The 21,722-nt window shown below is 45.2% G+C and overlaps 1 protein-coding gene and 1 long non-coding RNA gene across 32 annotated transcripts in view; one reads left to right on the top strand and one right to left on the bottom strand.

The window, feature by feature from the left end:
• Positions 1-21,722, bottom strand: part of LOC139825618 (uncharacterized) — a 128,812-nt gene that overhangs the window by 21,128 nt on the left and 85,962 nt on the right. The window lies entirely within an intron of this gene.
• The window catches only part of LOC136112628 (dystrobrevin alpha-like), a 33,094-nt gene that overhangs the window by 748 nt on the left and 10,624 nt on the right, over positions 1-21,722 (top strand). For 5 of the 31 annotated variants that reach the window (XM_071799097.1, XM_071799127.1, XM_071799129.1 and 2 more), the window contains exons 1-9: positions 3,541-3,628; positions 5,870-6,039; positions 6,130-6,227; positions 7,589-7,811; positions 10,908-11,004; positions 12,327-12,344; positions 14,576-14,646; positions 15,190-15,358; positions 19,480-19,526. In XM_071799097.1, coding sequence (XP_071655198.1) covers positions 7,776-7,811; positions 10,908-11,004; positions 12,327-12,344; positions 14,576-14,646; positions 15,190-15,358; positions 19,480-19,526 — 438 coding nt within the window. In that variant the 5' untranslated portion in view covers positions 3,541-3,628; positions 5,870-6,039; positions 6,130-6,227; positions 7,589-7,775. Of the gene's footprint in view, positions 1-385; positions 601-1,087; positions 1,229-3,540; positions 3,629-5,869; positions 6,040-6,129; positions 6,228-7,586; positions 7,812-10,907; positions 11,005-11,676; positions 14,501-14,575; positions 14,647-15,189; positions 15,359-15,466; positions 16,269-16,399; positions 17,453-19,479; positions 19,527-21,722 lie in introns of those variants that run through there. The other 26 variants (XM_071799120.1, XM_071799130.1, XM_071799117.1 and 23 more) reach the window with 25 other exon arrangements.

Here is a 21,722-nt window from a genome sequence, read left to right as displayed (position 1 = left end):
AGAACCATAGAGGACGGTGTCACCAGTCTCTTCTTGAGCACTGTCAGGTTGGGCTGTGACCCCTCCCTGGGAGCCTGTTCAGTGTCCAGCGCCTCTGGGGGAAGAACCTTTTCCTCATGTCCACCCTAAACCTCTCCTGGCACATCTGCTGCCGTTCCCTGGGGTTCTGCCATTGCTGCCAGAGAGATCAGCGCCTGCCCTTCCTCCTCCCCTTGTGAGGAAGCTGTGGACCGTGATGAGGTCTCTTCTTAGTCCTTTCTTCTCCAGGCTGAACAAGCCAAGTGACTTTAGCTGCTCCTCATATGGCTTCTTCTCCAAAGCCTTCACCAACCTCTTCTGGACACCCTCCAATAGCTTTATATCCTTTTAATCCCGTGGCGCCCAGAACTGCACCCAGTGCTCCAGGTGAGGCCGCAGCAGTGCAGAGCAGAGCGGGACGATCACCTCCCTGGCCCGGCTGGCGATGCTGTGCTGGATGCACCCCAGGACACGGGTCCCTCTTGGCTCCAGGGACACTGTTGGCTCATGTTCAGCTTGCCATCAACCAGAAAGCCCAGATCCCTCTGCAGAGCTGCTCTCCAGCATCTCGTGCCCCAGTCTGTAAGTACAGCCAGGACTGCTGGCACTAAGAGGGATGCTTGTGGAACCCACTAGTGACGGGTGTCCAACCCAACATGACCCCATTTACTCGAGCGCTTTGAGCCCAGCCCGTCAGCCAGTTGCTCACCCACTGCACTGTGTGTTTATCCAGCTGTGTGCTGGACACCTTGTCCAGGACAGTGCTGCCAGAGACACTGTCAAAGCTTTACTGAAATCCGGAAACAATTTATTTATTCGCAGTACATATACATTCAAACTTCTGTTATACATGAAAATTTCTGTGAAATAAATTGGGGGAGCACTCTGATTAGAGATTTTTTTGGTCTCTGTACATATTAATTTGAAGTACTCGCTTCATCCCATGCTCTGCTCTACGTATGGTTCTTGTTTCCTTTTCACTTCCATGTCTTCTTGGCTCTGTTGTCAAAACAGATATACAGAAATCTTTCTACATTGCTGACTAGAATAAATCTCTATGCTCTTTCAGAACCATGCTCAGAAACAGGCTGCCTGTTGTGTGGGCCTCTCGGAGCACGGGCCAAATGCTGCCGCCAGAGCCCTCCCCCTTAGGCAGGGTGGCTGCCGGAGGTGATCTCCGGGGACCGGGATTCCCTCATCTCCAGTGTGGGTGAGTGAAATAATTCCTGCAGGATCGCGGGGCTCTGTTTGTTTTTCCTCACTTAGGCCAAGTGAGCGTATTCCGTGCTTAAATATAAGGACATGTATTTCCTTTAGTAATTCCTTGCCAGATTCAGGCAAGTGCACACTTTTCCCGGAGTCAGGGGCGGCTCTGGCGTTGTGTTCGGTGAGCCACGTGTGTGCACACTGTGGATCCCCATTGTTATTATTTACTGCACCCCAATAACTTCCTCAACTGATACTCGAACCTGTATTTATGTTCTTGGAGAGCTAAAACCCCGTTCTTTACCGGTTAATCTGCTGCACCTTTTTGACCAGAATAAAAGTTTGTTTTGGACCCCGTTGTCTGCCTAAAACTATCGGGGTGCCTCTGTGACACACGGGATGGGGAGGGCACAGAGGACATAGAGGGGACATCAGGGGCAACATGGGGGTGGGGGGAGAAAGGGGACCTGGAAGGGATGTGAGGGCCACAAGGGGGGACATGTCCCCCACTTTTCCCCCCTGCACCACAATTTAACCCCCCCACTTTCCTCTGGTTTATAGAATCCCCAGATAACTTGCATTGGAAAAGACCTTTAAGATCATCGAGTCCAACCATTCCCCCGATGCCCAACTGGAGTTGAAACGCCCGTCGCCAATTTCCCACAAATCCCTTTGGGCCTCAAGCATTTTATTCCCCCCGAGCGACCCCCGCATGAAACACCCGGATGCTCAAGTTCTCGCGTTTGCAGCAAATTCCCCATTTTGCCCCGTTTTTGTTTCTCAAACTGGGATGAACATCCTGGGCTCTTCTCAAATGCAAAATACTGGGGGTTTCGCTGCCCTCTGGGCTGGACTTTGCTGCTGCTTAATGGGGATAAACTTGGCATTTTTATTAGCGTGAATTTCCTTAACTGGGATCTTCCCTACGATCTTAATGGAGGTAAACTCGGCTCCTTTTTGGAGTTATTGTCAGAAAATCCAGGTGTTTTGGTGAGAAAAGCTGCGCTTAAGCCGGGCTTAGCTGCGCCAGCAGAAGAGGGACCGCGGGGTCGGCCGCTGTCTCGGCTGATTCGTCCTGGTGGTGAGGAGGAGCATGGTCTGACCTGCCAGGGTGCGGGTGGAGGGGTCGGGGTCCCGCTCCAGGATCCTGAGGGCTGGAGGGAGAGAACCGGAGCCGGGATGAACCCCCCATGTCTGCGGAGACACCCCCGGTGTCCCCCCGAGCCGGCCCGACCGGCCAGGAGACAGCGGCTGTGCAGGAATGCCCAAAAGCGGCCAATTAGCCCCTTGTTTTGGGCGGAAAAGCCCCTCAAGGTCGTTGAGTCCTTTAACCCAACCCCAGCACTGAAACGTCCCCAAGAACCTCGTCTGTTCGCCCCTCCAGGGATGGCGACTCCAGCACTGCCCTGGGCAGCCTGTTCCAACGCCCCACAGCCTTTGGGGAAGAAATTACCCCCAATTTCCAACCTCAGCCTCCTTCTCCAGCCCCTTCCCCAGCTCCGCTCCCTCCTCTGAGCTCACTCCAGCTCCTCAAGGGTTTTCTTGGCGTGAGGTGATCCCAACACCCCAGGGGCCACCATTTGAGCCCTGAGGTGATTCTGGCACCATTTTGAGCCCTTGAGGCGTGGCGCTGACCTTACAAACCTTGAGGTTCTAAGGAACATATGGATTTTACGTGTTTATCTACAATGTCGGACACACGGAGAATAATTTCACCTAATACGTGTGTATTTTACAGTAGGTGTGAGCTTGGTTAAATACAGTAAAGTGTTAGGTATTCATGGCAGTTTTAGGAGCGCCTGTACATATTCATACCCTGTCCCTGAGAAGGCCGTTCTGATTACAATGAGTTCAGGAGACCATTTCCAGAGTCTCCACCTCCGGCTCCTCCTGGTTGCGGCTGCGCAGTGATCGTGACCCCGGGTCCTCTTCTCTGTACGCGGTCACCGTTGGTCCAGTGTGATGAGTTGGTTGGGTCTCAGCCTGCTGAGCTGGTTAAACTGGCGTATCTCCTGTCCTGTGCCCAGGTTTCTGTTATCTGGTTCACCCAAGGATGCACCAAGGATTATTATCTGTGCAAGGCGTCAGCGAACTCCTGTTTCTCGTACAATAAGTTACACAGAGCTAAGCAAGCCTATGTGGGTTAAAGGGTTAGCTCTCTGTTGGCTCTTTAGTGATGTGGGGTAGGTTTAGTTCTTCTTCTTTAGTTCTTCTGAATTCTGTGATGGGGGCGGTGTGAGCAGGCAGTGTGACAGAGCAATGGTCATTTTTATCCCGTGTTAACGTCTTCCCTCCTTCCCCTCCAATCCTGAGCAGCGTGCTCGACAGCGCAAGTCGCCTGGATGAAGAACATAAGCTGATCGCCAGGTACGCAGCAAGGCTGGCAGCAGAAACTTCTTCATCAGTAAGTGTTTTAATTAAAGGAAGGAACTTCCCTTCTGTCATGTTCCAGGGGCTTGGCAAGATCGGGGAAATTACATCTGACAGTCTTAATGATTAATTTTCCCTATCCTTTTCAACAGATGCTGTTTTGCTTTGGTAGTAATACTTTTATGCAGTCCATTTAAACCAAAGCATCCACTTATTAATGCATATAATCTATATACTAATGCAATGGTATTTAAACAACTACAGCAAAGGGAATCTGGCATCTTGAACTCAGGAAAGACTAGAAAATATTGTCTGGACTAGCTTGGGTTAAAAATGAATGATTTACTGGAGTGGAAAAATGGGGTGGTGAATCCATTTTACTCTTTAGTTCAAATATCACGGCCGCTGGGGCCCTAAGTGCTGAGGGTTTTGAAGAATGATCTCCAGCAGGATGACTGTGATGACCCCTGCGTTAGCCCTGGCTCCCATTTTCATTTCAGAGCAATGATTGTTCTATCCTATGTATCCCAAGATAAAAGGTGATGACAGGCTAAAACCTCACTAACTATATTCAGGAATAAGAGAGAATGAAGGAGGGACCCGATGGAAGTATATAAAATCTTAAATGGCATAAATAAGGTCAGCCTAGTTACTTTTTTCCTATCTCAGGAAATTTGATAGAACAAGGGACCATAAATGATGGTCAAGTGAAAAGCAGCAGGTCCAGAGTGCCAAGAAGCACATTTTCACACTGAGATTTACACTGCAGGGTCAGTTGAAAGGGCAAAATCAGGCCCCGCTCTTCATGTAAAAGCACTGAGTCACCTTCATCCCAAGGGCAGGAGGTAAGGACAAATCTGTGGTCCCGTGCACCCCTCCGCTGTGGAGGATTTCACATTGCCTGTGGCTGCAGGGGAAGCGAGGGGCGCTCTGGTCTGCCGGCCCAGCCCAAATCAGTCCCTTCCAGAGGTGTGACACAGTGACTCAAATTTAAGGCAACCTGCAGGTGAAGGTCCCATTTCTGAAGGGCAATAATCCTTTATGGGAACAAGTTATCCCATTAATAATGTCTCTGGGTAGAAACTAGTAGAAAACAGTTCTATATAACATGTGTCTGTGATATGGGGGAAAACTTAGGAAACAATATTTAAGTAACTTTTAATTAGAGCTGGTTTGAAGGAATATACTGAATTTCTTATTGCCATCCGTCTGTGCTATTTAAGCAAAGGAGACAGAAGGAAAAGAGAATGTTTCTGTATACAGAATCTTTCGAATCACAAGAGTCACACTGCATTAGGAGCACAGTGGAAATTTGTAAAGCTTTGCTGATGGCCGTTCTGTTTTCTGGGGAACAAAATGTACTAATAACCCTGACCATTCAGAATAAAGGTCTCAGTTCCCTCTGTATCAGTCATTATATCCACCAGAATGTATCGGTTTTTCCTTATGCACTGCTCTGCTTCCCTAGGGTTGGAGTGTTAATGGGAAAATGTACCTGGAGCAGAAAGAGTAGCCAGTGGTGACAAGCACGATGTGCTGTCCTTTGCCCATAGACAGTGGTGGCACAGGTTAGCACTGAGATGGATCTTCATCCTTTCTGAGGGTTCCTTCTTGCAAGGTGCCACCTCCTGGAGGAGGAGGTGCCTGGCATCGCGTAAAATTGGGCTCCAGAGTTACACTTCACGGGGCTCTCATGGTGAGAAACACTGGGATCAATCACAGCAGTAACACAGCAGAGTATTTTCCAATGTCTGATTCTTTCAGATTGGAGCTAGAAATGAATGGGTATCTTTGATAGCTGTGAAAATGTGGATGTCTTGCTCTGCATTGTCATTGATACAATACTGAAATACAGGAGTGTGAACAAACCAATATTTGGTTGTTGCTGATAAACATGAAAAAAGAGCATAGTCCAATGAAACTGTAGTAAACACTACCTAGTTTGGTAATAGTTTATTTAACACTGAATTTTATTGGGAGGAAAAGGGTTCTGCTCTACCTGGAGGACTGGGGAAAGAGCTTTCCTGAGGTATCACCAGAGCGTGTGGGAAAACTTGGCCTAGTGGGCCACCCAGCCAGACTCAAAACGGAGTCCAGCTTTCAGATGGAAAGCAGAACTTTCAAGAGAAGGAACCATCGCTGCGCTGGAAACACATCCTCTTCTTTTTGGAGAGGAACACTGTTTTTTGCTTCGTGATATTCCTCTTGACTGTACAATCAAAATGAAGAGCCGTATTGCAGCAACTGCCTGCAGCAGTGGCTTTGCCTTTTACAGTTGGTTCAGAGGAAGCTCCTTGAAGCAATGAATGGCAGGATGGTACGCACTGAGTCTTGTTTACTCTCGCACTTACCCTGCTTTTACCAGCAATGGAGCCGTACTGGCATGAGCACAACATGGGTGCTCTTTTTGTGGTGTGGGCGAGCCTGGTACTGCGTTTTCTGCAGGTAAGGAGGTTTCGCAGACCAGATCTGTGTTGAACCCAGGGGTGCCCATTGGCTTTTCCTCCTTCAATGCAGCCTTTTCTTTTACAACAGCAGCAGGGTCAGCAGAGAGGGGCGTCAGACATCTCCTTCACCGTTGATGCAAACAAGCAACAGAGGCAGCTGATTGCAGAGCTTGAAAATAAAAACCGGTAAGCGTCCATAAAGCACCTGGTTTTGTTCAGACCCATCTATTGTATATATTTGTTTTACCACCTACATTTTTACCACCTCCTTCTGTGCTATGTGCTAACGCATGTACATATACTTCTTGCTGCAAAAAGCAGAGGGCACAAAAAGGCCCACAGAATAGGACAAAGGCTTTGAAATCCACAGCCACCCAGTGTTTTAATGAGTGTACTGCTCAATGGTTTGATATAACCGTTGATACTTTACTGTTTGCAGCTGCTTGTTTAGAGTTTAAAAAAAAAGCCTGTCCTGTTTCAAAAACCAGATTAACTTTGAATTAAAGCCTCTGTAGCTCTATAACATGAAATGATAAAAGGATCGGTCACACTGGTAATGTTATGCTGCCCTGCTTTTACTTGTGGAAAAGATGATTAAAGCTCTCCAGAACACAGTCTGTCTGGGAAGGGCTTGCAGAAAGGTTAGCAGCAAGTTAGGCTGCTGATCAAGGGAGACACTGGGTACAAATGTGACCGAGACCGAGGGAGAGTGTCCAGGAGCAATAGGCCAGCCCAGCCCAAAAAGGAGTGACGCTGGTTTGTCAGCACAGAGGATCTGCCCTGGGCATCAGGCCGCCTGGTGCCGTGAAACGTGTGTCAGCAGAGCTCTGCCTGCACTGCCGGACTGTGAAACAGAGGCCAGCCCAGACCAGAGGGTTTCCCGCTCCAGACTCTGCTCTGCCTTCTGTCCCCGTGTGATGAGCCACCAGCTCCAGTCGCCATTTGTCTCTCATAGTTCGCGGCTGCCTCCTGGCCGTCTGCTGTCCGGCACGCTCTGAAGAAGAGAAGAAATACACAAAGGTTGAAACCTGCTGCTGCAAAGCTTTTTATGAGCCTTTTGACAGCACTGCAGGGCTGGCCAGCCCGTCATAACAAGTCCTGTTAAAGGGCTTCTCTGCAAATTGTTGACTTCTCTCAGTTCTCTGGATACACTAAAAGTATATTTTTAAGTGCAGAATATTTTCTCCGATAATCAAGAGGTGCCAGATGCTATTTTAGTTTTAGTTTTTGTGATCCTTGAAATGTTCATGGGGAAGAAGTAGAGGGAGCAATATAAGCATATTGCTGCTTCACTTCTACCTCTGATTTTTGGGGGTCTTGAAGAAATATTTCACTTCATGGTGAAATCCTAGAAGTTTATTTTACAAGTCTGCAGAGACCTGTCCCAGTGCCAAGGGCTTCTTTTGTTTGTTGGAGCCCAGTCATTAAATCCATGTTGATGAAGAGCTACATACAGTCATACTTGTTCTCCTCTTGCGATGTCCAGTGAGCTGGTTTTGTGGAAAATTACTGACTTGTGGTCTTCTCCCTGTTCCCCTCCCCGAGAGAAATCCCACAGGAGATCCAGAGGCTGCGACTTGGACATGAGCAAGCACCTCAGCCCACACCAGAGAAGGCACAACACCACCCCACGCTCCGTGCAGAGCTCCGTCTCCTGAGGTCAGTCCACAGCAGTGAAACCTCCAGCCAGGACTGGGGACAGCCGGTTGTTCTCAATGAGAGAAGAAACAAGAGATGAGCCCAGCTTATGGCTTTGGGGGCTTTTTAAAAGTAAATAACACAATGTGCATTTTCTTCTCCATCTCAGTGCAGACTGTAGTCCTAAAAGTAATTACAGTTATGCTTTAAACAGCATGCATGAGGAATCTCACATATTAGTCACTTACATTAAATTAAATACGTGCATTAGTGTTTGCAGTTAGGCCCTTAGGTCATTTGGAATAGGTTCCAAATACCATTAATTATATGGAGAAAAATGTTCTGTCAGAACCAATGCTTCTACAAAGACATCTCGTTTATGCTGAAGTAAATACAGAGCTATGTGAAGACACAGCCAGAATCAGAAGCTAATTTTTGGAAATTTCCCCCATGTGTTGAGCTCTAAGGAGAGGTCAGTTCTCTTCATGGTGCAAAACCAGGCTGCAGAACGATTCTCCTGTCGCGTGGGAAGCGAGGAGCGATGGCATCTGCAGCAGCTGGAGATTTAGAGGATCATTTCTGCAGTTATCTCACCAAGTTAAAAACATCGATATAGATGTGTCTGCATGTTAATTAGGATACTCTGCATGGATATACTATTTGCCACGGGTATCACATTGAAGAACAATTATCATTGGCCCAGATCCGTAGGCTCCCTGCAAGTCCTCAGGTTCATCTTGTGAGAGCCAGACAGAGAATCCAATAAGAACTATTCAGAACACTTTGTGCGAATAGAGAACAGAGTGTAAGCACTTTCTTTCTAGGGAAACAATGCTAGGTTCAATTTTATCCCCCCACCATAGAGCGGTTCTCTCATGAGAAGACTGAAGAGCATTTTTGACCACGTAGCCACTTCTCACACAAGTAATGTTTTAGTGATGTGACTCGTAACCAAAGGAAATTGCCATAAGAAATTGTGGTAGGTTTTTTTTTACAATCGCTGTGTAGATTTATTATTGAATTTTCCACACTGAAATACTTTTCTGTTTTGGAAATAATTACATTTGCTTTCCAATCTGAAGACAAATCGGCCTCTTCAGTTCTATAAGTGATTTTAGTCTGTAATTACTCCTAGATACCTACAGGCAAGTGGCATTCTGTGAGAGATATAGAACTGGCTGTGATGAAAATGTGTACACTACATAAAATATACCAATAATGTAGCTCCTGTGCATCAACCCTGAAGTCTGTTTTAAGCAGGTTTAGGAGATTAGCTTTGGACATAGTTGAAAAATTTTTAAAAATTCAAATTAATGGACAGTGTTAGAGGACTGAGTGCTTAATTTTTTGCCCTTTTCAATTTTGCTACACAGATTAAAAGCATAATAACCTTATTTGAATTCCCTGACGTGGGATGTCCTCAGGGCAGTGATGCCGAGTTCCTCAATTATGATATCTTTTCTGATTTAATATGCAGTGTCAGAGTCAGCAAATAACTTCAAATCTGTGGTTCTGCACTGCTTTGCATAGCTTCTAAAACATTCACCATTTAAAAGGCAAAAGATTGGCTTTTGATTTACTGCAGAATTTTGACACCACCTCAAATTCCTGAACGCTGAAGATGACATGAGGCTGTTCTTGTCATGTGTAAAACAGCAGGACTCAGCAGGACTCAGAACAGCAACTGATTTACAGCTGTTACCCCATAGATTCTTGGACCTTGGTGCATTTAGGGCACTAGAGCAGTTTAGTTTGTATAAGAAATGCTGGAATCTTGATGTTGTGGGTGCCTGTCCGAGCATCTCTCACTGGCTCCTGTAGCGCTGCAGACTCACTGAGATGAGGTTCTGACCACAACCTTCCTTCACATCCCCAGTGCTGTCTTGGAGACAGGTTGGAAAGCCCATTATCTCCAGTAACTTACTCTGGAGTGTAACTGGAGAAACAAGTCAGGAGAGCTGTCTGTACATTGCACGCTGCTTAGGTTCTCTGTCCTGGTAAAATCAATCTAAACACAGCAGAGCTCTGTGCTAGGACCTGCCACATTGAATTACATGGAGAGGGTATCTTGGTTTTATTAGCAGTTTTCTTCAACTCAGTTGCCTTTGTACAGTTCATGGCATTTGCAGCCATTACGTGCCTGGAAGAGAAAAGCCAGGACAGGCAATTTGTAGCAGAAAATAGAGAAGTCCTCCAGAAGAGTAAATACAACCCAGCAGTGTTACTATATGATCCTATTGAGAGACAGGTGAGAGATAGCACACATGAGCAATCCTGTATAAATCACTGGGTTTTTTTATTAGTAACTGCTCAAAATTGGGGTTTCATATTTCCTAAATATTGGAAATGCATTTAGTCTTGTTGACCGCGGTGCTTTTTTGTTTAGGATTAAATTGTTAAATTTTACAGGTAGTACAAGACTAACAGCATAATGGTTTTATGTTATTTGCAACACAGGAATATATAAAATATACCTAATATGTGTATTTTTCACCAATAATGTTGTTACTTACATCATAGCTTCCAGGATGCAACAATTTAGTGATTGAACACGTGCAAGTGCACAGTGGAGCTGTGCAGAATCAGAGCTGTTCCCATGTGTGTGGGCACACTCTGGCTGTCACACTGGGGATGGCTCAGTGTTCACATTGTCACAGGACCATCGCTGGAATCCGAGTCCAAAGAGCTGTTTTCAAGCAATTCTGTCTCCACCATGTGACACTCTTACTCTTGCTTTCAGACAAAAAACAGGAGCAAAAGCAGATCACTGTGGTTTTCTGGCTGAATTTCTGAACTCTCTTAGCTCCTCTCATGTCTGGCTCTGTTCAGTGCCTCTGCTGTAATTTCCTGTCCTTTAGGCCATGGCTTTAATTTCTTCTGACAGCTGGGGAGGTTATTGATGAGAGAGATCCAAAGAAAAAAACTGCCAGGCATTCCCACAAGGGAATAGAACACAAATTTGTTTAAACCTCATTTGCTCTTTGGAGGAGGGGCTGTGTCAGGGTCTCTCTTTTTCCCAATCACTATATTCAGCCCCGTGAATATTCTCACAGGGAGCTCCCTGGCTTTCCTATACCCGTTTCTAAGCACTATACTGAACTCCTACTGTGTGTTTGCTTTCCTGCGGTCTAGAGGCGTATACCTCATGGTCGGGCTGGCGAAATGATGCAGCTAAAAGCTGATCATGCTGTGAGGGGTAAGCTCTGATCAGATCTGCTCGTTTCTCAGGCCGCGGAAGGAGGAGCTGGAACAGAGAATGTCTGCTCTCCAGGAAAGCCCGAGGGAGCTCATGGTTCAGTTAGAAGGCCTCATGAAACTGCTGAAGGTAAGGAGCTCCACCTGATACTGCAGAGGAGAACAGGCAGAGTGAAGCGAGAGAGGAGAGGAGGGAGATATGACCAGAGAATTAATACAATCCTTTCAGTAATATTGCAGCATAATGCAGTGCAGTCCTGCTTTGCTCTTGCAGAAGGATTTGGCCACATCTCTGGATTTCAGGCTAGCAATCTCTGCATTGGCCATTCAGCAACGTCCAAACAGAAAACATTTTTGTAGTCCAGTTTCAGCTGATTTTGGAGTTTTCTCTGTTGAGGACATCAAACACAAAACAACAGAACAAGAGATTCTGTGATTCTGTGAAAAGAAACAAGATGACATGTAGAACCAGATAACTAATAACTGTGAGAAAAAGAACTCCGCCCTGTATACTGTTATCTGCTGTAGCTGGCAGTATACAAAATTGCTTTGACTGGTTCCTTTAACTTTGCCTGTTCAGTTGCTGGCTCTGTCATAGGTGCCATTTGACAACCACACCTAACTCTGTGGTCTTAGAAACGCTTTCTCAAGAACACTTGGTCATTTTCAAAAATACAGAAATAACAGATAAACAGATGAAATATGCCTCAACAAAGGATCTCAGCCAAAAATGAAGGTATCAAGAAGCATGTGCATTTTAGAGACAAACTATGGTAAGATGGAAAATGTGTTTTATTTGCAGAATCCAGCCCTATTCCAACCTGACGTGCCTCAGGACAGGTGATGCCAGGAATTCACATTGGGAGAAAGTGTTCTGAATAGCATAAGAGTTTGGTTTTTTGTTGGCCATGCCAGATAAAATGAGTGCATGGAAATTCAGCACAACTTGAGCCAAGTCTGGCTCTGATAAAAGCAGAAAGAATTTTGCTGAAATCCATTTAGCAACATGTATTTGCATCAAAGGATGAGTTTGACCCCTTATGTCATTTGCAGCTTCTCAGGCACAGACTTCTGCAGCCACAGTGCAGGCGTTGGTGGCACCTGAGGAGCGGAGCCCAGGGAGCAGCCAGCAGGTTTTGTGGGGCTGGGAGCAGACAGGACACTTGTCACTCTGCCTATGGAGTGCTGCACTGCTACAAGGAGCAGTCAGGGCAGCCTGCTCGCGTTGCACTGTCTGGACAAAGAGAATTTAGGGTAGGAGATGACGGTAGCTTTCTGCACTCTTTGTGCTGTCCTGGTGTTTCAAAGGGTGCGGGGGAGGAACCACAGCCTATTCACACAGCTTCAAGTATCTCAACTATAGCTTTAGCCTCATAGTCCAAATCTGGCTTTGTTTTCTGTTCTTCACTTACCTCCTGGCTAATCTCTTGTGCTGATCCTCTTTTTCTTTAGGAAGAAGAACTGAAACAGGTAGTAAGTTACCTCCTGTTGGAGGCCTCACTAACTCCTGAATGTGATTGTGTTCGTGTGATTTATTTTAATTCCCTTGCTTGAAATGTACGTGTTTTCTTTTGACCAAAAGAATATTTTGCAATTCTTTCACACATTGTTTTGAAGTATCTTGGAGCAATTTTCTAAACTAAACATCTTAGCCCTCTAGAAAGTGAGTGCTGTCTACAGGGAGTCGTGATCTTTTTTCATACTCCTCTAAATAAGAGCACGTAAGATATGGAAACCACCACCCAAATGTAGTGAAATCAACCTAGAAGATGAATTAAGTAATATTTCTACCATAGGTAACATTTTGAAAATGTAATGAGAATTTTGGAACCTTAAGAAAAATACAACTGAGTTCTAGTCAGAGCAGGACAATGAGTTTGAAAGCCCACTTTATCCAGAAAAAGTCAGGGCATGTGCACATCTTCTGAAGTTGGCACTCATACTGACTGTCCCGTGAGTCTTCAGGAAAACCATGTAGTTGCTAAATGCCTTCTGCAACCTAGAATTAAAGGGCAAGTGTTTATGTTACTAGTGATAAATTTTAGAAGATTTAATTGGTTTAGAGCTTTTTAGGATTGAAATGGATCCTTGAAAGACATTGGGCTAAAAACACCCACACTTTTCACACAGCAGTCTGATTTATGAGTCCAATAAAAATATTTCATTTTAACAAAATACACCTCATCTTGCTTTCATCGGCAGAAGTGCCACCACAAGTCTGGTGTGTTCCGTCTATGGTAGAGCGTGCAGAGTTTGTGGGTAATGCTCACCTTCATAAAACGAACATTCCGGCTGATTTCAATTTAATCAATCTGTTGTACCAAAAAAAAAGTGACCAAACATTGCCTCTGTATAAGGACCATCTTTATTGTTCTGCATAACGGTATTAAAAGATCTTCCATTCACAAAAGAGAAGTTTCCAATGTGATAAAGAGTTTCCCTACGTATAAAGTGTTAACTGGGCAGTGTAAGTGAAAGCACATTTTCGGGTCATTATGAGATAGGATTTTTTTCTTCTGAGAGCAGTAACCTCACTGAATACCAGGTGGTAGCGCTCAGGAATTACTCCCACAATTTCCATGAAATGATGCCCATTACGCTGTGCCATTTCATGGTCTGTTGAGAGAAACAGGGTTAAATTAGTTTCTGGATGAATTCAGTTGGCATGAGCAGCCTGGCAATTCATCTGATGCTTATGGACTTTCTATTTCTCTCCTGCCCTTGCCTGGGAAAGGATAACGAGTTCTTCACATCCGTGTGGTTTGATGAGGCTGAGACTTTCCTGTATTGCCATCCCAGCTGAGCTCGGCAGAGGCAGCAGCGGGCTAAAGCTCTTCTAAAGCCAGCGTTCATTTCCAGCGTTTTATTTTAAGCGTGCATGACCGTTGACAGTGGGAAGTCTTTTCTTGTCTAGAAAGGGTTAACTTAAAACTCATAGTGGGTTGACTAGGGACGGTGCATGAAACAAAATGCATGGAAGTTTTCCTAAGAGGCGTGAGAACATTGGCAGCTGCAACCAAATACAGCATAAAAGCTGAAGCCACAGGCGTGTCCGTGATGGCTGCGGTAACTGCCCTGTTCTCACCAGTGGGACTGCCGAGCTCTGGGAGCAGTTCAGTGCTCCATTTCTTTGCTGAGATTACCAGGAAGTCGCTCCTGGTTATCTTAGCAGGTTTCAGGCCATTAGCACTGGCCTGTGAAAACCACGTTCCTCCTGATAACCACCAAGCGGGAATGCAATCCTAAGAGCACTCCATTCCCGCAAACTGGGGCTGAGGTGGATCTGGATGAATAAAATACAGAGTCTTTCAAAAAGATGGACCCAATTTCAACAAAATTGGAAAACACTTCATTTCTCCCCTCCTCCCCCACAGGCACATTAAACGAGTTCACGCTGGATTTCATCTTCCAGGCCTGGTCTGCTGGTGTCACCACACAAATGCAAGCTGGATGGCAATGAATAATCTCCACATATCTGGCACTGTGGTTGAATGAAGCATGAGAGGAGGCGTCTGCTCCTGCATGCAGCAAAAGTAAATGAGGCCATTCTGCTGAGGACTCCTCTGCACGTGTCCCTCGTGAGGACTTTGATACCCCGAAGTATCACAATGGCAGCTTTCAGCAGGGTTAGAACTGTTTTCAACAGGAAAATGTGTCTGGTGAAGAATATTAACACCGTGTTTTGTCTGTCTCTGTTTCAGGTGCAAGACGAAACTTGAGAAATGATTTGCTGGTGGCAGCAGATTCAGGCACCAACACCATGTCTTCTTCGGTAAGAGAACTAAATTCTGGTGAGTATGGCTAATGGGGGTGGGTACTCTCCACATGGACATTTCCCACGTATTTGAAAAAATAGGAGGTAGGAAAATATGAGCCAACAAAAAAATAGTGTAATGTATCTTCAAAGCTTTTTATGCTTTTAGAAGAAAAAAAAAAAGCCTAAATAACAGCTTCAGGAATCCAGCAGTTGTGAAAGCCGTGGATGTAGAGGTGCAGCTGGGTACGCTGAAAAGCTTTGAGAAGCTTGTGCTTCTACATGTAGTGAGATTTCACTCTTTAGAAAGTTCGTTCAGTATGGAACATATAGGACCCGTTGCAATGTGCAGTCTGTAGTCTTCTCATAAAAACATCCGACCTAGTAGCCCAGACAAGCTAAAGCTTCACTATTCTGGCTTAGCACAAGAAGAAAACTGTGAGCTCTGCAGATATATGTAGAATAATATACAGTTATTCGCTATGAGGAGGTGGCAAATAGGCAAGTATACTTACTCTCGTGAAAGTTAAATGGAACCATGTGTTTCCTTTTGCTTCACAGAAGTGGGCAGCGAGACAGAAAGCAATGTGGATTCGGAATTTGGTCGGAGTCACTTTGATGACCTCGTCCCATCCCCCAGGTCCGAGAAGGCTTTCCTGGCACAGATCCATGCCCGGAAGCCAGGGTACGTCCACAGCGCTGCTGCCACCGGCTCCCTCCGCAGTGACACGTGGGTACCTGCTCAATTCGCCACCCCAACCTCATTATTTTTGTTGAAAACAATATGCAGCATGTAGTATTTTCTCTTCCTCTCAACTATATTTGATTACCAAAGAAGATGCGTAAATCCAAGCGAGGACAGCATCATGGTTAGATGGCAGCGAGCGCTGTGAGCAATAACGGCCAGGACTGGCGTTGCCCTCCGGAACAAGGTGTCACATCCAGCCTGGCACACTCGGGCAGCAGGAGGCTGTGGGACAGCTGTGCGCCCTCATGTGCCCTGCAGTCCTGTTCCATGCTTATCCAGACAGAGGAGCCTGTTCAAGTCCACTGGAAAAATAGAGATTTTTAAATGGAAAAGACAATGCTTTTTATTGATCAACTCAGTTGATCAACAAACTTGTTTATTTTTAGAACCTGGATCTTCCTATCAAAGACAGTAGGCATATTTACAGTTATGTTTAGTTCAGCCTCTTTGTATCAAGTTGTTGAGAACTTTCTGACTCATTTCTGTAGGACTGTACTCCCGAAACGCCTTCAGCAGAGTCTGCTCTTTGGTCTACATCATCAGTACCAGACCAGCGGAGAGGGCAAACAGCACAAGTGTTTTCCACCGCCAGTAAACACCGACCGATGGAGCATGTGGTGTGACTAAAAGTAGCCCACTCTCCTCGTAGCTTACAAAGAAGAGAAGTGTTATTGACTCTGAATGTCATTCATCTCAGGAGGCTGTTTATTAATAATTGTCTTTAGGGTTGCAGAAGATGGAGACCCCTATGTCAGAGCAGATGATGAAAATTACGGAAACGACTCTGTCCGACAGCTGGAGAACGAACTGAAAATGGAGGAGTCCCTGAAGCAGGAGCTGCAGGATGAGGCGTACCAGGTGGGATAAGGACACCAGCTGCCCACAAATCTCCGTGAGTGAGAAACAATAATGCACCATAACTGCCCAGTGCCCTTCTTGACTTCTCCTGAGCTCTGGGGTGTGATCTCTTCTCAGTTACTGGAGCAGCCACATTCCAAAACCTGCTGTTGTTCTCTTCCACAGACACTCATGCCTTTGTGTGTATCCAGGAAGACCACACTGCCTGAGGCACACAACACCGGCCCATGAGCTTACCAGGGCAGGAGGTGCAACAGAATTGGCCCTGAGCTTCTTGTCCTCTGCCAGCGCCTGACAAGTCACTCAGACCTCATTCCCCATACCACAGAGGCTGGTTGGTGCTGTCAAGCTGAGTTCCTGTAATATTTAGATTTTTTTTTTCTCCAGTAGCGAAAAACATTCCGAATGTTTTTTCCAGTGTGAACTGAAGCTCAAGTGCAGTCTGTGTGTTGTTGTCATTGTCAGAATCTGGAAGGGGAGGAAAAGGTCTGGAATGAATTGTGTCCCAGAAGACTAAGTACTCAACAAGCACCTGGTATAGGAGACTTGTCATTAAACACCCCCAGAAGAAGTTTTCAAAGGGCATTTGTTTAAGAGTCTGAGTAAAGCAAATTTGCCAGGGGGAGCTGGAATTCTGTAGATACCCTGTCCTGCCTGTGTAACAGTCTCCACTTCTTTCTGGTGTAATGGACTATCACCAGTATTTTAAGTTATTCTGGCTTGGGTCATCCTCCTATGAAATTAATTACTTCTCACGATGTTGGCAGTAATGTCAGTAGGAGGGCACAGCCAGCTCAGTTATTTGGGAGCAGAGCTGAGGCAAGCAAAAATAACTATCATCTCATATGGTGATCAAATAAAATTTGGAACTCATCGCTGCAGAATATAACAGAGACCAAAAGTGTAAATGGGCTAAAAAAGAAGGACTAAACATGTACTGAGAGGTCAGGTGTATGGAAATGAGGTTTAAAAGCACATTCTGGGCAGGAATTCTTTAAACTGCTGGTTGCTGGGAGCTAACAAAATCTGGCCCTTTTTTCTGGTAGTTTTCCTGTGGTGTTCACTGCCGGTCGCTTTGGAGACAAGGATCTGGGACTGACAGGCTGGTGATCTAATGAAGAATGGCTGCTCTTTTGGTCTTCTTTTCTGTAAAGCTGCGAAGATAAATCAGTCTTGTGAAAGTTCATTGACTCATATAAAAATCGCAGGTGGTTTTGAGGTTGGTGTATCTTTTTTTGTCGTTTACCTAGGTCTGCTTCATGCCCCTGTAGCCCACCAAAAGTCATTTCATTGCAAAGGTCTTTAAGGACATGATGCAGGAACAGAATTGTTGTGGGCTGTCTGCTAAGGCAAGAGTGGGTGACACGGGTTTATTGGTCACAATTTTTCATCCAAGGTAGGAGACGGCAAAAATGACAGCCTTTGAACTGCTGAACAGGATGAGCAGCTACTGCTGAGGTAATGGAGAGTAATTGTCAGCTATAAAGAAGAAGTGCCTCAATAGTGACAGCTGTCAAGCATCAAATAGTATTTGTTATTATTGCTGGTAAGAATTCCATTTTGTCCAGAAGGAATGATAGACAAATTTGACTGTACTTTGTTTACACTGTGGAAGTGCAATGTATGGCAACAGTGTTCCATGAGTTTCACAAGTTACAACAGGATATTTTACACGCACAAAGCTGAGTGTGTGTGTGCACTGCAAACTGAGGGCATTCATCATGCAGGAGAAGGTACGCAAGTCCCTCAGTAGAACTGGGTGTTACTCTTTCTTCAGTCAAAATAGAGCTCTGCTACTGACAGCATTCCCAGAGGAAGGGGAGGAAATCTCCCTGTTGATGTCACAATAAAACTCCTTTGAATTTAGGTCAGCCAAGGCGACACCCAGGTGAACTTTGTTCCCCGTTGTTTTACGTGATTGGTTTCCACTGGGAAAAAAAACCACACCAGAAAGAGAGAAAGGCTTTTTTCTTTCAAAAATGTATTCACCGAGGAAACAGGAAGTCCTCGTTCTAGACAAATTTTGTTCATCAGCATTAGCATTCTTCCAAAATAAATTTCCTTATGTACTTTACTGGCTGTGAGGTTGTCAGCTCCTATCAGGCAATGATTTCACAGTAGTGACTTGTAAGTGGAAACTGTTTTTAGTTGATAACCACGGACCCAAGGCATGCAACGTGTGATGAGTCCTTCCCAGTATGGCCGATGCCCTTTCTGTTATGGAATGGGTTTAAAGCAACCAAGAATAGGTTTAAGTTAGAAGACACCACTAGGATAATGAGGAGTTGGTTGGATAGTGTCACATATTGATCCTGAGACATGTGCTTTGGCTATGGCTGGTTCTCTGCACTTTGGAGTTAATTTTTGGTGGTTTGCTATTCTATTCCTTCTTCTCCTAGTATCACTGACTGGTCTCAAAAGATAAAGATACAGCTTTCTACGTGCGACAACAGAGGGTAATGGGGAAATTTCTGTTTAGGATATCCATCTGAACAGTGGCCGGATCAGCTGTTATCCAACCACTGGGATTTATTACAGGCTGTTTTACTATTTGTACTCACACGTACACTGCATCCATCTGGATAGCCAAAAAAAAAGCGAGTGGCTGCAGATATCATAATGCAATTGTCAGCTGAAAAAATCTGTGAGAAGGAACTCCTACTGAAGTTAGAGAATGGTGACCTCAGTCACAGTACGGTAACCATTTTTATGTTAATAAATGTCTCACTTTGTGTCAAAGCAACACATCTAGAAAATCATGTAGATACAGCGCAGCATGGAAGACGGTTGGGCAAAACCCACTCTCGTCATTTTGTGTCACCTTGTCTCCAAGCAAGATTTTGAAACTAAATTCTAAATTAGTATTAAACTATGAGCAAAAACCCAAGATACCCAAGGAAATCTGGGACAGGGAACCTCAAAGGAGGCTTCTTTCTCTCTCTCTTTCTTTTTTTTTTTGGCAGCGTGTTGTAAATAACAAATATCTGTACCAGAAAAACCCACACCTAATACACAAGTGTAAATGCTAACAGTGCTTATCCTCCCACATCTGCTACTGGTTGTGTTCTTGCTACAGTCCTTTTCTAGATGTGTTGTGTAAGGCACTTTTCACTGGGTTTATTTGCTGGGTCCGTAATTGCTCCCTTTATTTCTAGGCTCATGCATGGCTTTCTTCAGAATAATCCACTGGCTGCTCACTGGCTTAATTTGTCATCTTCTTGTTTTCTGTCCTTTGTTACCTACAGGTCAGTTTGCAAAGCTGAGTGCGATGTCCTTCTCTCTCTCCTCTCAAGTAAGTATCATTATAATTTAGAAGCATGTTGGGAATTAATCCTTACAATGTGTATTTCAGTTGCAATGCATCTTGTGCTGCCCAAGTGTATGTGAAGATGCTGTTTCTTCTTTTAACCTGGGTTAGGATGCCTAGGAATGTCTCTAAATCATTTCTAATACTCTCTTTCAAATATGGTCCTAGTCCTGATGATTCCTATTAAGCCACCACCTTTTCTGTCTTCTTCCTTTGTTGGCTGTAAGAATGAGGATATTGGCTTTACATCCCTGGAGATGATGACAAATACGTTAGCCAGTACAGAGAAACCTTATCCAGTAGATAAGGAATCAGATGACATTTCAGGAGACTTGAGTTCAGTTCCTGAGAATGCTTGAGTCTTCTGAGGATGACAGAAGTCAACCATCCCTGGTGGGACTGGAACATGTACTCTGGTGTGTGCAACGGGAGCCAGGCAAACATCAAAGCAGGCGATCCCCCAGCTGCTTCACCAGAGAGGTGTCCTCAGGTGCGTCGTGGGAATTTAAACTGCCCGAATCCGAAGTGCAGGGTACTCAGCCGCTGGCTGGAGTCTGGCGATTCAGAGATAGGGCCAGAAGGTCTGTAAACTCCCTGCTGGCCCGTGTTCGGGTTGTTCCTCACACATACCAACCTCACAGTTGCAGCACTGAGTTTAATGCCAAGTTCTGCAGTTGTGTTTTTCTTCAGGAACACAGGCAGCAGCTATTTTTATGAGGTAGCCTGTTATTCGAACATTTGCCCAGGAAATGCAGACCACAGGTTTCCTTCTTCCTTCTTTCCTTCTGCCTCACCTGAAGCTGCGGAATCTGCATTTCTGACTTGTGGGAGAGTGCAGTGCCCCGCTGGGGAGACGGCAGGGAGACCATACTGTCCATCCCACGGTGACACTGAGCCGTGGGCAACAGGGCCAGAAAGGGAGGAGAAATCAGAATAGGGGTCTGACTCTGCTCTGCAAGCTGCGTCTCTCCCTCAGAGCCAGAACTAAAGGCAGCCAGAGGTCTGCTGTCAAATGGGCACTGCAAGCTGGGAGCGGGGTCCTGGCCACATGAGCAAAACCCGTGAACGAGCCTGCGCCAACTTTAGCAGGAATTGGTGGTGCTGGATTTTGTATGCCACGTTTTATGCTAGACCGCCTTATCTATATGTCAGTTTTAATGGGAAAATTTGACCCTGGTTCAAGGGCTTTGCAACTTGCGATGGCAGCAGAATTTGGATGTTGAAGTGTGGACCTTGTGAAAGCAGCTGCCAGTCCTCAGGGTTAAAAGCTGGTAGGTGTTGCTGAAGCATCTGTCCCAGTGTCTCTAGCAGCTAAAGCAGAATAAATGGATGTGAAAAGCAAATAAACAGCAATACCCAGAGTACTATAAAAAGCAAATAGCTGCTCATAAAAATTCTCCTAATGTTGCCCCTCAGGTTACATTCATTTTCTCAATAGCCTTGTTAAAAACTTGAGCCGTATAGAGATTCCTAAACACTGACAGCCAGAAAAACAAGTTTTCTTCTCTTTTGTTGCAGTCGTCACTTACAGATAATGTCACATGAAGAGAAAAAGTTCTTTCAACAATAATGTGTGTGTGTATAACTATGTATATAGCGGAAATGTTATAAGTAGCTGAATTTAATTACAGTTATGGATAACTATGACTTCAAAGGGTAGTAGCATTCAGACAAACCATTTACAATATTAAGTGGAAAAAAAAATCCTATTCGTTGGAATTATAGAGCTCAGGCAATCTTATTGAAGGTTTCTGCTTTTGCCAGGACGCGGCATTAACCTCGCGATGTGCGGAAGGGCGCACTGCATACAGCCTGGCTTTCTAGAAAATACACATCCCGACTCAGATTAGCAGAGGTCTGAGACTGAGCTGCTGCCTGATCTCCTGGCTGCTTTTGAAACATTTTAAAACCCTGTCGGAGATCAATGTTTTTAAGCACTGTGCTCTGGTTAATTCCATAGGGGAGCTCTTTTTAGCTCCCAGGGGAGCCCTTCAGCCGGTACCAAATACTGAAACATTCCCACCAGCTGTAGAAGACTGGCCCTATAGAAATTAGCAGCATAAATCAGTGAACGTGACACTTCACCTGTACCAACAAGAACAAACTCTGCTGTGGTACATTGTGATAAATACCTCTGCACATGATAAGCGTGGCTTAGTCTTCTTAAGATTCACCCTTTTG

Source organism: Patagioenas fasciata, chromosome 25 (genome assembly GCF_037038585.1).
Source record: "Patagioenas fasciata isolate bPatFas1 chromosome 25, bPatFas1.hap1, whole genome shotgun sequence".
Classification (NCBI taxonomy): domain Eukaryota; kingdom Metazoa; phylum Chordata; class Aves; order Columbiformes; family Columbidae; genus Patagioenas; species Patagioenas fasciata.
The sequence above is the reverse complement of the archived record's forward strand: the minus strand, read 5'-3'. Positions and strand labels throughout refer to the sequence as shown.